This window comes from Penaeus monodon, chromosome 3 (assembly GCF_015228065.2).
Source record: "Penaeus monodon isolate SGIC_2016 chromosome 3, NSTDA_Pmon_1, whole genome shotgun sequence".
In the NCBI taxonomy this organism is placed as follows: domain Eukaryota; kingdom Metazoa; phylum Arthropoda; class Malacostraca; order Decapoda; family Penaeidae; genus Penaeus; species Penaeus monodon.
Genome location: NC_051388.1, coordinates 50392829 through 50407828, shown reverse-complemented (window position 1 = coordinate 50407828; position 15000 = coordinate 50392829). Strand labels below are relative to the sequence as shown.

At 46.8% G+C, this 15000-nt stretch overlaps 1 protein-coding gene across 1 annotated transcript in view; it reads right to left on the bottom strand.

Moving 5' to 3' along the window:
• Window positions 1-15000, bottom strand: part of LOC119596533 (endoribonuclease Dicer-like) — a gene marked incomplete at its 5' end in the record, with an annotated part of 104627 nt that overhangs the window by 16364 nt on the left and 73263 nt on the right. Inside the window, 2 exon segments of the mRNA XM_037945832.1 lie at window positions 10760-10948; window positions 13861-14067. Coding sequence (XP_037801760.1) covers window positions 10760-10948; window positions 13861-14067 — 396 coding nt within the window.

The window sequence follows — 15000 nt, the reverse complement described above, 5'->3', positions numbered from 1 at the left end:
GTGTTGTGTGTGTGATATTTGGTGGTGAGTGTTTTGGAGAGCCTGATCGAGTAGAGAGTGAGAGGTAGAGAGTGGGGGGGAGTATAGAGAGAGAGAGTGGGGGGGGAGGAGAGAGAGAGTGGTGGTGGGTTCTAGGTGGGGGGGATATTAGATAGGAGAGAGAGAGAGTAGAGAGAGAGAGAGAGAAGGGGGGGAAACAGACGGAGAGGAGGGGAGAAGGGGGCAGGGGGGGGGGATAGTGGGGGAGCGAGAGGAGAGGGGAGGGGGAGAGAAGAGTAGAGAGAGCAGGAGAGAGAGAATAAGGGGATAAGAAAGAGTGGTGGAGTTTTGTGAGGAGTGTGTGTTGCGTGTGTGAGTGTGGTGTACTAGAGTGGTGTGTGTGTTGGGGTGTGCGTGGAGTGTGTGTGTGCGTGGAGTGTGTGTGTGCGTGGAGTTGGGAGTGTGTGTTGCCGTGGAGTGGGGTGTGTGCGTGGAAGATTTGTGTGTGCGTGGTGTGTGTGTGCTGCGTCAGTGTTTGTGGTGCGTGGAGTGTATGTGTGTGTGGAGTGTCATTGGTAGGTGGCGTGGCTGTTGTTTGTGCGTGGAGTGTAATGTGGTGTGCGTGGAGTGTATTGTGTCGCGTGGAGTGTATGTGTGTGCGCTGGGCGGGTATGGTGTGGGTTTTGTTGTGAGGGTGATATGTGTGTGTGAGGAGTGTGATAGCTGTGTGTGTGGTGTGTATGGTGTGTGATGAGAAGTGCGTTAATGTTGTGTGATCTGTAGAATTGTGTGATGTGTTGTGGTGTGGTGTGTGTGTGTGTGTGTGTGTGGGGGTGTGTGGTGTGTGGGGTGGTGTGTGTGGGTGTGTGGGGTGTGGTGTGTGTGTGTGTGGTGTGTGGGGGTGTGTGGTGGGTGTGTGTGGTGGTGTGTGTGGTTGGTGTGGGGGTTTTGGTGTGTGGGTGTGTGTGTGAGTGTGTGTGTGGGGTGTGTGTGTGGGGGGTGTGTGTGGTGTGTGTGTTTTGTGTGTGGTGTGTGTGTGTTGTGTGGTGGTGTGTGTGTGTGGTGTGTGGTGTGTGTGTGTGTGTGTGGTGGTTGTGTGGTGTGTGTGGGGGTTTGTGTGGTGGGGTGTGTTTTTTTGTGTGGGGTTGTGTGTGGGTGGGGTTGTGTGTGTGTGTGTGTGTGTGGTTTTTAAGTGGGTTGTGTGTTGTGGTGTGTGTGTGTGGTGTGGGTGGGTGGGGTGTGTGTGTGGGGGTGTGTGTGTGTGGGTGGTGTGGTGGGGTGTGTGGTGTGGGTGGTGTGTGTGTGTGTTTTTTTGTGTTTTGTTTTTTTTTTGTTTTTTTTTTTGGGTTTGTGTTTGTTTTGTGTGTGTTGGGGGTTGTTTGTGGGGGTGTGTGTGTAAAATGGTGTGTGTTTTTTTTGTGTGTGGTGGTAGGGTTTTGTTGGGGGTGGTCTGGCTTATGGGGTGGTGGGCTTATTTGGTGTGTGTGGGTTTACGGTGTGTGGCTTACGTGTGTGTGTGTGGCTTACGTGTGTGTGTGTGGCTTATGTGTGTGTGGTTTGTGATTGTGTGTGGCTTGTGTGTGTGAATTGAGTGGATTGTGTGTGTGTAGATTGTGGGGGTGTGTGTGGTGTTGTGTGTGTAGATTTTTGGTGTGGGGGTTTGTTAAATGGGGTTGTGTGTGTGTGTGTGTGTGTGTGTGTAGACTGTGTGTGTGTGTGTGTAGATGTGTGTGTGTGTGTGTGTGTAGATTGTGTGTGCATGTGTGTGGAGTGTATGTGTTAGGATTGCGTGTGGATTGTGTTTGGATGGTGTGGTGTGTGTGGATTGTGTGTGTGGATTGTGTGTGTGTGTGTGTGTGTGTGTGTGTGTGTGTGTGTGTGTGTGTGTGTGTGTGTGTGTGTGTGGTTGCATACATGTATACTTGTTTTCATATTCATACAAATATATAATTTATATATATACACATATATACATATATATACATACACATACATATATATATACATATATACATACATTACATATATTATGGGTGGATGCTTCATGTGCAAGGTGATGTGAAGCGATGGTATGGTAGCCTAGATAGTGTTAAATGCTTGCATGCCTTCTCGCTTGCAGCTGCCACCAATGGTTAGCCTAGTGAAAAAGAGGGAGCAGCTCTGCATAGGCCTCCCCTGCCAATTCACAGCCTCTCTGTCATCGACACTTCTGCAGTGCCTCCTCGTGGCCACCCATGGATACTGGGCACCTTGCAGTTCCAGGCTAAACTGTGGGCGATCTCGGAGCAGCAGGAGGCCCCAGAGGTATGGAGCCATGGCCCACTGGCGTGTGGACACACCCTGGCTCCGTACCAACTCCTGCCCCTTAGCCATCCTGGGGTAATTGGGTGGCTCAGGGGAGGTGGGCCTTGCCAGCCCTCTTCCCCCCAGATAACCCAACAGCAATGCCAAAAAAATAAATGGATATGCTGGAAGGAGGGGTGCTGTCCCTCCTACCCAGGAAGTGAGGTGGGCTGTGGGTCCCATTGGGAGGGCAAATGTCGGGGTGTAGGATGGGAACGAGAGTTACTTGTCCCGCTTGCGCCCCAGCAGGTGCCAACCCACCATGAGGCTTGTGGGGCAAAGCCCTAGGGAACCCCACAGGTGGACAGGGGACCCCACAGTCTGACGACCCCTTTTATTTGGGGCAGAGTGGTAGACGTGGTGTGCACCAGGAGCAACTACCAGAGGTTTAACCTCAGGTGAGCTACCTAGGTAGGCGCTTGGAAAATCTGGTCCTTGCGGCATGTTGAGCAGTTACCTCTGCTATCGAGGGAACTAGAGCGATTGGGGGTTAAGACAGCTGCCCTCTCAGAGGTGAGAAGACCTGGCAGCAGCATAATCAGGATGGGTGGGTATACCTATTACTGGTCAGGCCACAGCGAAGGTCATTACCTCCAGGGAGTAGCCATAGTCATCTCCAACCGACTCCAGCCATCGGTAATTGAGGTAACACCGGTTGACAAGCGTATTATGGCATTGAGACTGAAGCATGCTTTTGGCTGCATGGCTCTTTTTGCTCGTACTTTTTTTTTTTTTTTCTTCAACTGGGTGACTTTAATGCAGTATCCAGCTTTGATCGAGCTGGCTATGAGACGTCTGTCAGTCCCCATGGCTCGGGAGATGATCACAGAGGGGAGAACAGCCTCCTTCTACAAGACTAGGTCCCAGAGAATGAAGATCTCTGGCTCCTGGTATCAGTGTTCCATCCCACATTGCTGGACATAGTATAGTGATATAGGTACAGTGGCCAAGGAGATTGACCACATTCCTGTTAACACGCAATGGAGGATCCTCCAGAACTGCAGAGTTTACCCGAGTGCTGAGTTCTGTGGCACTGACCATAGGCTGGTTGTGGCTACCCTATGGGTCCACCTCAAAACTCCCTGTCCCTACTTTAAGGTGTTTCACTTGGATAGATTGAGGGAGGAGCATGCCCACGGGTTCATCATGGCAGTCTCTGATGTTTTTCACAGAATTGATAACCATGGACCCAGTTGCTTTGGATACTTCAACGCAAAACAATTGAGCCCCCAGGAGTCCTTTGGGCTTACCCCAAAGACAAGGCAGAATTCCATTTCCCTGGAGATATTGGAGGCCAGTGAAGTGAGTCGCATGGCTTGGCTGAATGGCAATCAGATCTTGAGTCGCTCTTTGGTGCATAGGGCTCAGACACTGCTGAGATGGGTCAAGACGTTCATCAGAATTTTGCGGGAGGTTAAAGGCCATTTTTTGGGTAAAAAAATTTTTGCCCTGCCTACCAGTCCTGAGAAACTGAAATCAAAGCCCTTCTCGGAAGACTACAGTCCGGTCAGTGGATGAAAGATCATCCAGATTATTTGGGGTTCGTGAACATTGGGCTGATATTTGGCATTGTCCCAGTGACCCTCCAACTTTAAGCTTGATGCAATGTATCAAATACCGGGCCCAGACCCACTTTCAGCGAGAAGTTCCTACTCTAAGGGGGCTAGAGGGCGATTTCCAACTGAGTTAGAAAGCTGCGGCATATGTGATATCCCTACTGAACTTCTAAAGGCAATGACCTGTGACTCAGGGCTTCATGCAATCTTGACTGCTCTGGCATCTGGTACCATTCCCCTGACCTGTTGAGGGTTTGGTCTCCCTCTCTGAGGGGAAAGGGTTTGTTGGGACTGTAGCAACTATTGTGGCATTACACTGGGTGAATGTGGCCATGCACCCCATCAGCCAAATATGATGAGATAGAGATGCGATGTGTGTGTGGGGTGTTGTATAAAATTATGTGTATATGTATCCCATATATATATTATATATTTATATATATATTATATATTATATATATTTATTATATATAATATGTTTATAATATATTGCTACGCCAGTGGGTCTTGTCCTGTGCGAAACATGTGTTTACATAAGGGCCCTGGCAACATGTCGCAGCTGGCTGTAGCGGGACCGGGACAGCCGAGAACGCAGTTGGGTGCTGCTCCTTGAGACCTCGTGTGTGCCTTGGTGACCTGATTAACTTTGTGTTGCCCTGTTAAGCTGTATCGTGCAGTGTGACATGCTGGTTTCCCCTGTATTGTAAATCAAAACTGTGTAATAAAGGAAGCTGTCATTTTGTGTTATTTGGGCCCGCCTCGCCACTTGGCTTTTCCCCTCTCCTGGTTTCTGGGACGCTGTGGTGTTCGGCCTTTGGAGCTTTCAGTTTTAAACGACCCTGTATTAACACGCGTCTGCCTAGCCTGCCTGTGTTGGGGGCGAGAGACGAGGCGCCCGGGCGAAACAAGGGTGTCAGGAGTGGGATTGTTATTTTATCGTAAAAGGCCGATTTATCATTTCTCCAAAGTGCGGCAGCCATGAGGGAGAGGGGCTTGACTGAGCAGGCACGAGTGAGGTGAAGCCGGCCAGATGGACCTGATCACTGCCATGCTGGCTGGTATGAGGAGGAAATGGCAAAAAGGGCAGAAGAGCAGGCCACAGAGGGCACGCGAGCAGGCCGCCCATCTCGTCGAGATGCAGGCAAGGAAGACAGAGGAACAGTTCTGCCAACTTGTTTGAGGTGCTACAGAGCAATCTCGCATCTGTGAAGATGGAACTCCAGAGTACCCGACAAGGCCTGCAACAGCGTGAAGAGTGAACTGATGGAGGAGGTGCAGACTCTGAAGGGCGGGGTTCAGGGCCTGGGGGAGGAAGTGAAGGAAGGAAAGGCGGCGTCACAGGTAAAAACTTTGCAAGCAGAGAAGGCAGACGGGTTCTGGCAACAGATCCAGAGTTTTCAGATTTACTGGGGTCTGCCTGGGGTCTGTGGCAGGAACCCCCGGGCCTCGCAGCGTCGTGTCGCAGCCAGTGGTCGCTGCAGACGGCTGGGGACCCTCGAACCGCTCCTTGAGTATAGGTGGCGGCAAACTCAGACCCGGTCAACCGCCTCGTTGCCTCCCTCCCCCCTTCCTCCCCCCCAGGTGTGTTAGTTCACGCACGCTTCTCCACCCTGTAGCCCCTCGGCCTCCGACTTCTGTGAGGCGTAAGCCAGCTGAGTACGAGGGGAAGGGGCCTGGAGGCATATGTTGCCCAATTTGAAATGCTGGCATCTCCCCAGGGCTGGAGCCAGGAAGAAAGGCCCCTGCAGCTGGTAACACCGCTAAGGGGCCCCGCGGTGGAAGTGTTTGGGCATCTGCCGGCATCCCAACAGGCCTCTTACACCAGCGTGGCAGAGGCTTTGAAACGCCATTTGGGGCACCACCACCAGGCCGAGGTATATCGGCCCAACTGAAGAAGCGGACTCGTGAGCGTGGCGAGACACTGTCCCACTGGCGCAAGATGTGGAGGCGCTGGTAAGGGAGGTCGTACCCTGCGGCTGCGGAAAGAGATGATCGCGGTCCTGGCCCGTGATTTCTTTGTTGACGCTTTACAGGACCAGCAGCTGCAAATTTTACATCAAGCAGGCACACCCTGGGGACTGCAGGTGGCGCTGGCGAGGGCCTTGGAGTTCGAGGCCTTCCTAAAGGCAACCAGTGGCCTTGGCCAGCTGCTCAGCCCCGCCGTGACCTCCGGGGCCGGAAGGCTAAAGTGGAGAAAATAGCATTGGGGAAAGGGTGAGCCCGAGAACTTTCCAAGGCTTGTGTTGGGGCTGCGGAGAGGTAGGGCACAGACTAGTCAGTGTCAGAGGAGGGGAGAACATGCCCTCTCAACCGGAGGGAAATTCTGATGCCTTCCAGCAGTGTTGCAAGGACTGTGGCAGTATGGGTCCCCACCATCCGAGTGCATGTCCTAAGGCTAAGGAAGTGGTACAGGCGGAAATCTCTGGAGAAAGGGGCCGAAACCCAACCGTCCTCGGTTCCCGGGCCCCGACTTGGGTAAGCTGCCATCGAACCAGCATGATGCAGGTGGAGGGCTCAATAGATGGGAAGCCATGCCGCCTGACAGTGGACACTGGGGCTGAGAAGACCCTAGTGCGGCCTGATATGTTGGCCCTATGCACTTCCAGACGCACCACAGAGACTGTGTGGTGTCACGGGCATTGTGGGGCAGCTCAAGGGCCAGGGGAGGCTCGTATTTGGCGTGGGCATCACGGTGCAGCGGCTTGCCGGTGTATGTGGCCGATCTGGACGAGCACTGCTTGCTGGGCCTTGACTACCTGACGCAGTAAGGCGTGTGTCGACCTTGGACGGAAGCTGGTGAGGGTGCACGGTGAAGAGGTGCCCTTGCTTCCAGGACAGAGTCTAGAATCCGGTGTCGACTGTCAAGAGTGATGCGTGGAGTAGAGGGCATCGTGGAGCCCAACCAAAACTTGCAGCTGGCTGATGGCGTAGCGGTTGGGCGGAGCCTTGTTGGGACCAGGGGGGGGGTTAGTTACAGTGTTGGTAGCCAATTTCCCTCCGATAAGGCCCAGAAGGTGCAAGCTGGTGCAAAGCTGGGCACTTGTGAGAAGTGGAGCGTCCAGAAGAGTCGTCGGGGAGCGAGGAGTTGGTTGGTGGGGGCCGTTGCCCAAATTCCTCGAGGACTTGGCGCACCGGAGCGCCGCTAACCTGACGGAAGCACAGACAGAGAAGATGCGTCACACCCTGTCTCAGTATGCAGATGTGTTAGCAGGGTGACTTGGACCTGGGCCGCACAGGATTTGGGGGAAGCACCGCATTAAAACCGGAAGTAGTTTGCCCATCAAGAGCCCCCCCGACGTATTGCCCAACCAACGAGAAGAGATGCAGCGCACTGTCAATGAGCTAGCGGCACAGGGGGTGATTGAAAGGTCAGTCAACAGTCCATGGTTTATCACGTAGTCCTGGGGAAAAAAGGACGGCACACAACGCTTCTGTGTGGACTACCGGGCGCTGAATGACACGACTATCAAGGACCCCATACCCATTGCCGAGAATTGATGACACACTCGATGCATTGGTGGGGGCCAGGTGGTTCTCCACACTCGACCTGAAGTCGGGTTTTCAACCAGGTGGAGATGGCGGAAGAGGACAGCCAAAGACGCCTTTTCCTTCGGGCAAGGCCTGTTGGGAATTCAACATCATGCCCTTTGGTCTCTGCATGCCCCTGGTTGTTTCGAGCGTCTGATGGAGAGGGTATTGGATGGCCTGCAGTGGGAAAACGGCGCTTGTCTACATTGAGACGTCATCGTCTTCGGAGCACCTTCGAGGAGGAGCTGGAGCGGGTGGAGGAAGTACTACAGCGGTTGAGGAAGGCCCAAACCCCAAACTCAGCCCCAAGAAATGCTCGATGTTCCAGCATGAGGTGCCATTTCTGGGGCATGTAGTCAGTCAAGACGGTGCGCACCGACCCACAGAAGGTGGCGGTGGTGGAGAAATGGCCAGTTCCCCCCAATGTGGCGGAAGTCAGGAGCTACCTGGGCCTGTGCCCCATACTACCGCCGCTTTGTACAGGACTTCGCCAGTGTAGCGGCTCCTCTCCACCGACTTACACGAAAGGGGAGTGCTTCCATTGGACGAGGCGTGTCAGTCTGCATTGACAACCTGAAGAAGGCCTGGTGGAAGCACCGGTCTTGCCCTATCCGGACCCGAAGCTCCCTTACCTGTTGGACACTGATGCTAGTGCAGAAGGCATCGGGGCAGTTTTGTCACAGATAAAGGACGGGAAAAAGTATGTCGTGGCCTACTACAGTGCCCAGTTCAGCAGGCCTGAACGCACTATTGTGTGACAAGGGAAAAAGTTGCTGGCGGTGGTGAAGAGTCTCGAGCACTTTCACCATTCCTCTACGGTGCCGAGTTCACCATCCGGACTGACCATGCTGCCCTACAGTGGTTGAAGTCGCTGAAGGTAGCAGAGGGTCAGCTGGCAAGATGGTTAGGGGCCTTGAACAGTACAAATACCACATCGTCCACCGCCCGGTCGTGTCCATTGCAACGCTGACAGCCTGAGTCGACGCCCGTGTAAGACTAGTTGCTCACACTGTGGGCCAGAAAGGGCTCTGATCCTGTGTGCCTCCGTCTGCAGGTGCTGGAATGTGCACTAAGGGGATGATGAGTGGCGTAAGGCACAACGGAGGACTCTGACCTTGCTCCCATTATCCAGTGGCTTGAGGCTCTCAGGGACGCCCTAGTTGGGAGGCCGTGGCTGCGGAGAGCCCCACCACAAAGTGTCTGGTGGACCAGTGGGAAACTTTACGAGTGGATCAAAGCGGTTTTTTAGTGAAACGCTGGGTGCAGTTTGAGTGAATGGACAGTGACACTGGGTAGTTGTAGTACCAGAGCCATGCGTGCTGAATTTCTGAGGGAATTACATGCCGGTGTTACCAGTGGCCACTTGGGCGGGGAAAAAAACCCTGAGCCGTCTCCGTCAACGCTTCTACTGGGTGGGCATGAGAAGTGACGTGTCTGAGTGGTGTAGAGCATGTGATGTGTGCAGTGCAAGAAGGGCCCGCTAGAAGAACCGTGCCCCGTTACAGGGGTACTGTGTGGGAGCACCCATGGAAAGGGTGGGAATAGACATTGCCGGTCCGCTGCCTCTCACGCCACAAGGAAACCGATACATCTGTTTTGGTAATGGACTATTTCTCAAAATGGCCTGAGGCATATGCACTACCCAAACCCCGAGCCGAGACCGTGGCTGGCGTGTTAGTGAAAGAATTCATTACCCGTTTTGGTGTGCCTTCTGAACTGCACTCTGACCAAGGCCGTGGTTTGAAATCACGAGTGTTCCGTGAGTTGCGAGCTGTTAGGGTGCGCAAGACACGGACAAAACCCCTCCATCCACAGTCCGATGGTATTGGGGGAGCGGTTTAACCGTACCCTTGCTCAACATTAGCCAAGTATTGCAGGGAAAGTCAGGAAGACTGGGACGTCAAGCTGCCCGCCATGCTCATGGCCTACCGGTTTGCTGTGCATGAGGTAAAGGCTTCACACCTGCCCGACTCATGTTTGGCCGTGAGCTCAGGCTACCATGGATTTGGCCACAGGGCGGCCCCCCCGATGTGAATTGCCCAAATGTCACATCCAGCTATGCAGTGGCACTGCAGGAGAAACCCCGGGTGCGTTTCAAGCTCAAGGTAGCCGGCCATGCCATGAAAGGGGACCTATGCCGGCGCATGAGGGAAGTGAGGTACAACATAGGTGACAGAGTGTGGCTGCATAACCCCGTCGGAAGCGAGGGCTCTCGCCGAAACTACAGAAGCCCTGGGAGGGGCCATACACGGTGGGAGCGGCCCTCTCTGATGTCACCTATCGAATTCGCAGAGGGCGAAAACGACCGTCTGTTTTTCCACGTGGACCGGCTGTGGCGTTACCATGGGCCAGGAAGCTACTCCTGGGGCCATGGTGAAAAGATGAAGTTAGCCCCAGTAGCGGCAATGAGGAAGTGGCAACGCTGACCGAGATGAGGACAGCATTTGGACGGTGAGGGCGATGCAGCAGATGTCATGGTGACCATGAGCCAGGTCTTGGACAGGGGATACCCCTCTGGGGGCCCGCCAATCTACCGCCGCCCACACCTCCCGAGAGAACCCAGCGGAGCGAAGAAAACCGCGCTGGATGAAAGATTTTTGTGTTTCTGAGAACTGATTTTATTAATTTTATGTAGTGTTTTCAGGTTTAGATATGTCAGAGCAGACGGGTCGTCTGCTTGATAGGGGGGGGAGTGCTACGCCAGTGGTCTTTGTCTCTGTGCGAAACATGTGTTTACATGAAGGGACCTGGGCAAACATGTCACAGCTGGCTGTGAGCGGAGGACCGGAGGAACAAGCCGAGAGACGCAGTTGGGTGCTGCTCCTGTGAAGACCTCGTGTGTGCCCTTGTGACCTGATATAACTTTGTGTTGCCCTGTTATAAGCTGTATCGTGCAGTGTGACATGCTGGTTTCCCCCTGTATTGTGTAAATACAATAACTTGTGTAAATAAAGGAAAGACTGTCATTTTGTGTTTATTTCGTGCCCTGCCCCGCCCCTTGGCGTTTCCTCTCCTGGTTTCTGGGACGCTGTGGTGTTCGGTGCCTCTTGGAGCTGTTCAGTGTTCACGACCCTGTATATAACACGCCGTCTGCCTAGCCTGCCTTGTGTTGGTGGCAGAGAGACGAGGCGACCGGCGTAACAATATATAATAAATAAGTAAATAAATAAATAAATAAATAAAAATAAATAAATAAATAAATATATATATATATATATATATATATATATATATATTTATATGTTTACAGTAATAGACACCTGCAAAGAACCTTGCTGTTACTTTTCATTTGCTACTAAATGTAATGAAGTTCACAAATACATAAAATAGCATGTGTGAGGCTTATAACATACCTGGTTGTTCACATATGAACTATGTGTAACAGCTTGAACTATAAAGCTTCTGTCCCTGAAAGTATAGCCGATCTTCTTCTCCAGTCGGTCTAAGACTGCTTTCTTATAAAAAATGTTTAGGTCTTGTGCATGCTCCTTGCACACATAAGCAGTTCTTATTGTCTTTGGTTCCATTAACAAGGAGTTGTCCTGTAAACATATTTTTGGAATGTAGAAAGCAATAATGTAACAAAATGAGTACTGATAGAAATTACTATACAAATGGTATTTATGATCTGGATAATAATTAATGTGAGAACAATAATATCAATAATGACAACAATAATAATAACAATAATAATAATAATAATAAAAATAATGATAATAATAAATACTATTATTATTATCATTATTGTCATTATTATTATCATTATCATTATAATAATGACAATAAAAATATATGAGTTTTTTTTCACTAGATAACAGATCATGACACAAAAAAAATCTCTTAATTCATAAATTCACACAGGTTTTATAATGACAGTTGAAGGAGAAGAGAAGAGAAGAGAAGAGAAGAGAAGAGAAGAGAAGAGAAGAGAAGAGAAGAGAAGAGAAGCAAAGCGAGGAGCAGAGAAGAGGAAGAGGAAGAGAAAAGAGCAGAGCAGAGCAGAGCAGAGCAGAGCAGAGCAGACAAGACAAGACAAGAAAGAAAAAAAAGAAAAAAGAAGAGAAGAGAAGAGAAGAGAAGAGAAAATAATAATAATAATAATAATTTCATCAGTTCATCACTGCCTGTGTACAATCAAGCTAAATGGGGCTGACCAAACCTGAGGCATGAGGCCATGAGCAGGCAAACGGGAATGTATATACATGTCATGATGGTGCATCTATACATTCAATATCCACTGTTATTTTGATTTAGCCATTTTATATACACATAAATGGCTCCACTAATGTTCAATCATCAAAGATTCCTTAACTAGTTCCACCTGATCTCACATATTTTTCTTGATTTTCGGAATTTACTTTTTCTTATTGTAAGTTGTTTTGTGAAAAAAATAAATTGAATAATTATAAGGTCAATTATGATGATGATGATGATGATATACCGATAACAATTATGACAATAATAGTAATAATAAAGTAATGACAATAATAATATTAATAATTTATGAAAAATAATATTAACAATGATGACATAATAATAATAGTAACAAAAATATTAAATTTTAAGTTTAAAAACAATAACAATAAATAATAATAATAATAATTTAATAATAATAATAATAATAATAATATTAATATAAGTTTAATAATAATAATAACAATAAAGAAAGGTACAGATAAGTTTCTTGAACAAATACCAGGAAATCCAAAATTAGAAGAAGTCCAAAAAATAGTCTTAAACCGCACAACACATGTTCTCAGAAGAGCATTATCAATCTGAAGTGTTCTTTGTGTGCATGAATTGATTTGACTGGATGTTTTGATTTGTGGTTGTTCTGCATATTTTGCATGTTTTTGTGGATGTTCCATTGCCTCAAACTTCAATCACCCTATGTCGCTGGTAGTGACTCGGTGTTTGATTTTAATTAGCAGATCTAAGGAAATTTTGTATAAAATAATAATAATAATAATAATAATAATAATAATAATAATAATAATTATAACAATTTTAACAATTATGATATTAATAATTATAATAATAATTATAATGACGATAAAGATGACCATAAAGATGATACCAATAACAAAAACAATAATCATCAATGTATTCTAATTTCTACAATAATGCATGTTACATTATCAGTACTCTATGTGATATGATATTCCTATTTATCTTTATAATGTGATTTACTTAAAGTTGTGCATGAGATCCATATAAGAATTACATTAATTTGTTTGAATTCCTTTCTGTAGCGAATGCTATTTTAAGTATGGAAATTTGAATTATTGATGAAATGGTTATTATAAAATATATATTTTAGTTTTAAAATATTATATAGTTATTTAGTAACACAAAGGAATTTTTTTTTTACATATGTCATTATTAAAATTTGTGTAAACTTTTTATATGCCAACTGTGATGATATTGTGAAATATTTACAGGAGTAAGTCAGGTGATGTAAGTTTGACAATGTAAATCTACAGAAATAAATTTCAGAACAAAAATATGAATACAAAGTCCTGAGAAACATAACAAGGAATAGAGGTGACATAAAAAAAATCTTTGTTCCTCTACAATGGACTGCTACTGTGAGACAATATAAATATATTAATGTCCCTGTGCTGATGAAGAATTAAATTATGTATGTAAACCTAATGCGTGGGTGCATCCATGCAGACACGCATCGCTCGCTCATGTATGTGAGCACGCGCACTGATTTAAATAATTTTAGGTAAATCGAACCTAGATACCATGAAGTTCCTTGGGCAAGGAACTTCACTTCGATTGCCTACCTAGCCACTGGGTGGGCAAGCCAGCCCAAGTCAGTGCTGGTCCCAAGCCCGGATAAGTAGAGAGAATGATTGCCTAAAGGGTAACACCGGCACTCTCCGTGGAAAGGAACTGGGGACCCTACCACGTACTCACTCCAAGAGCATCACAACATGAAAACTACAAGTAAGTATCATGCTGTGACCACGGCGGCTCAAACATGAACCTACCAAAAAAAAAAAAAAAAAAAAAAAAAAAAAAAAAACTAAAACTAAAACTAATGTAGATCATCCAAGAAGTACCTTACTCATGTTTTCATACTTACTTGTTACTTTTTACATCAAAAGTAACAATTAGCATAGCAACATTTTTTATGCGAAGAAAGTTATACATATTTCACTTTTATAATCATTATTGTTTCAGATATTTTCTCTTTCATCAGATGAACTTTATCCTTTTATATCAAATAATTTTACACTGACATATTTTGCAGATTATTCTCATTCATTTCTAGCTAACCTGCAGTTACACATACCAAAATATTCACTCTTAAACATAAATACAAAAGCTTTTATTAATAAGATCTTTACAACAATTAATTACTATTCTTTCTTCATTGCCAAGCACACACTATCCACATTTGAAACTTGTACGGTCCATTCACACTCGTCCTTTTTCTACTTACCTTGAAGACCCCAACTCCAAGCCAATCCAAGAAGGAGGTTGCTGCCTCATTCCCACACACAAGGAGGTAGGCTCCAATTATGGCTTCTACACAATCCGCAATGCTCTTGTCAGACACCTCATGCTCTGTCCATGGGTTGTAACATGACCCCTTTTTCTCTGCTTTATCATCCTTGGATGCATCGTCTGACATCAAATCATAGACTGCCTGTTGACAAAGGGAGATATTCACCTTCTTGATGTTATATCTATATGATAATGGCACCAGAGAAATTGATAACAATAGTAATGGAAATGAGTGTCATGGTGAAAATAATGGCAATGGTAATAATGACTGGTGATATTGATGGTAATTGGAATTGTGCTACTGATAGTTATAAAAGCCATGGTTGTTAGTTGTTAGTTATAATTATGATAGCATTGGTGACTGTGGTGATAATAATAATGGTCATAGTAATAGTAATAGTGATAATTCTGGCACAGGTAACGCTCAGTTTACAGTCAAATTCCATTCTTGAATCTGTCCTGTAGAATTAAATAACATGAAATGAGACAAGTATACCCATAAGGAATAACAAGGTATAAAATAAAAACTCTTTACACAAATAATGCGAGCTGTGTACGTTATTGCACACTATAATGCAAGAGAGATATACCAAGCTCAATGCAAAGTTGGAGAAAATCTTGGTGAGTGATAGTGCAGGAGAGCACAAGAGGCTATTCAGGAGGCCCAGGTGAGGATCTCTTCAAGATTTGTGAAATTAATTATACAGATCCTGGGTCCTTGTCACTTCTCTTCCACTGCTAAATGGCTTTTTTGCTTAGCAAGGCACTTTATAGTCATTCTTTATATTATTCATTTTCGATACCTCTTTTGTAAAGTAGTTTCACCTCATGCTGTATTGCTGTATTGTCATCAGGTTTGTTAGAATGTTGCATTAGTTCTAATCTTCATTCCACATGGCCAGCATTCTTCATCCTTTCATTCAAAGTAATATGAAAATAACTTGAATGAAGCATACTTAGTCTTCTTCATCGTCTAGAATATTTATAATTTAGCATGGCAAGCTTGCCAAAATGCAGTCAAACATATTTACATAGCAAGTGATACACTCTATCACTTTCTTTACTTCTTGCTGTC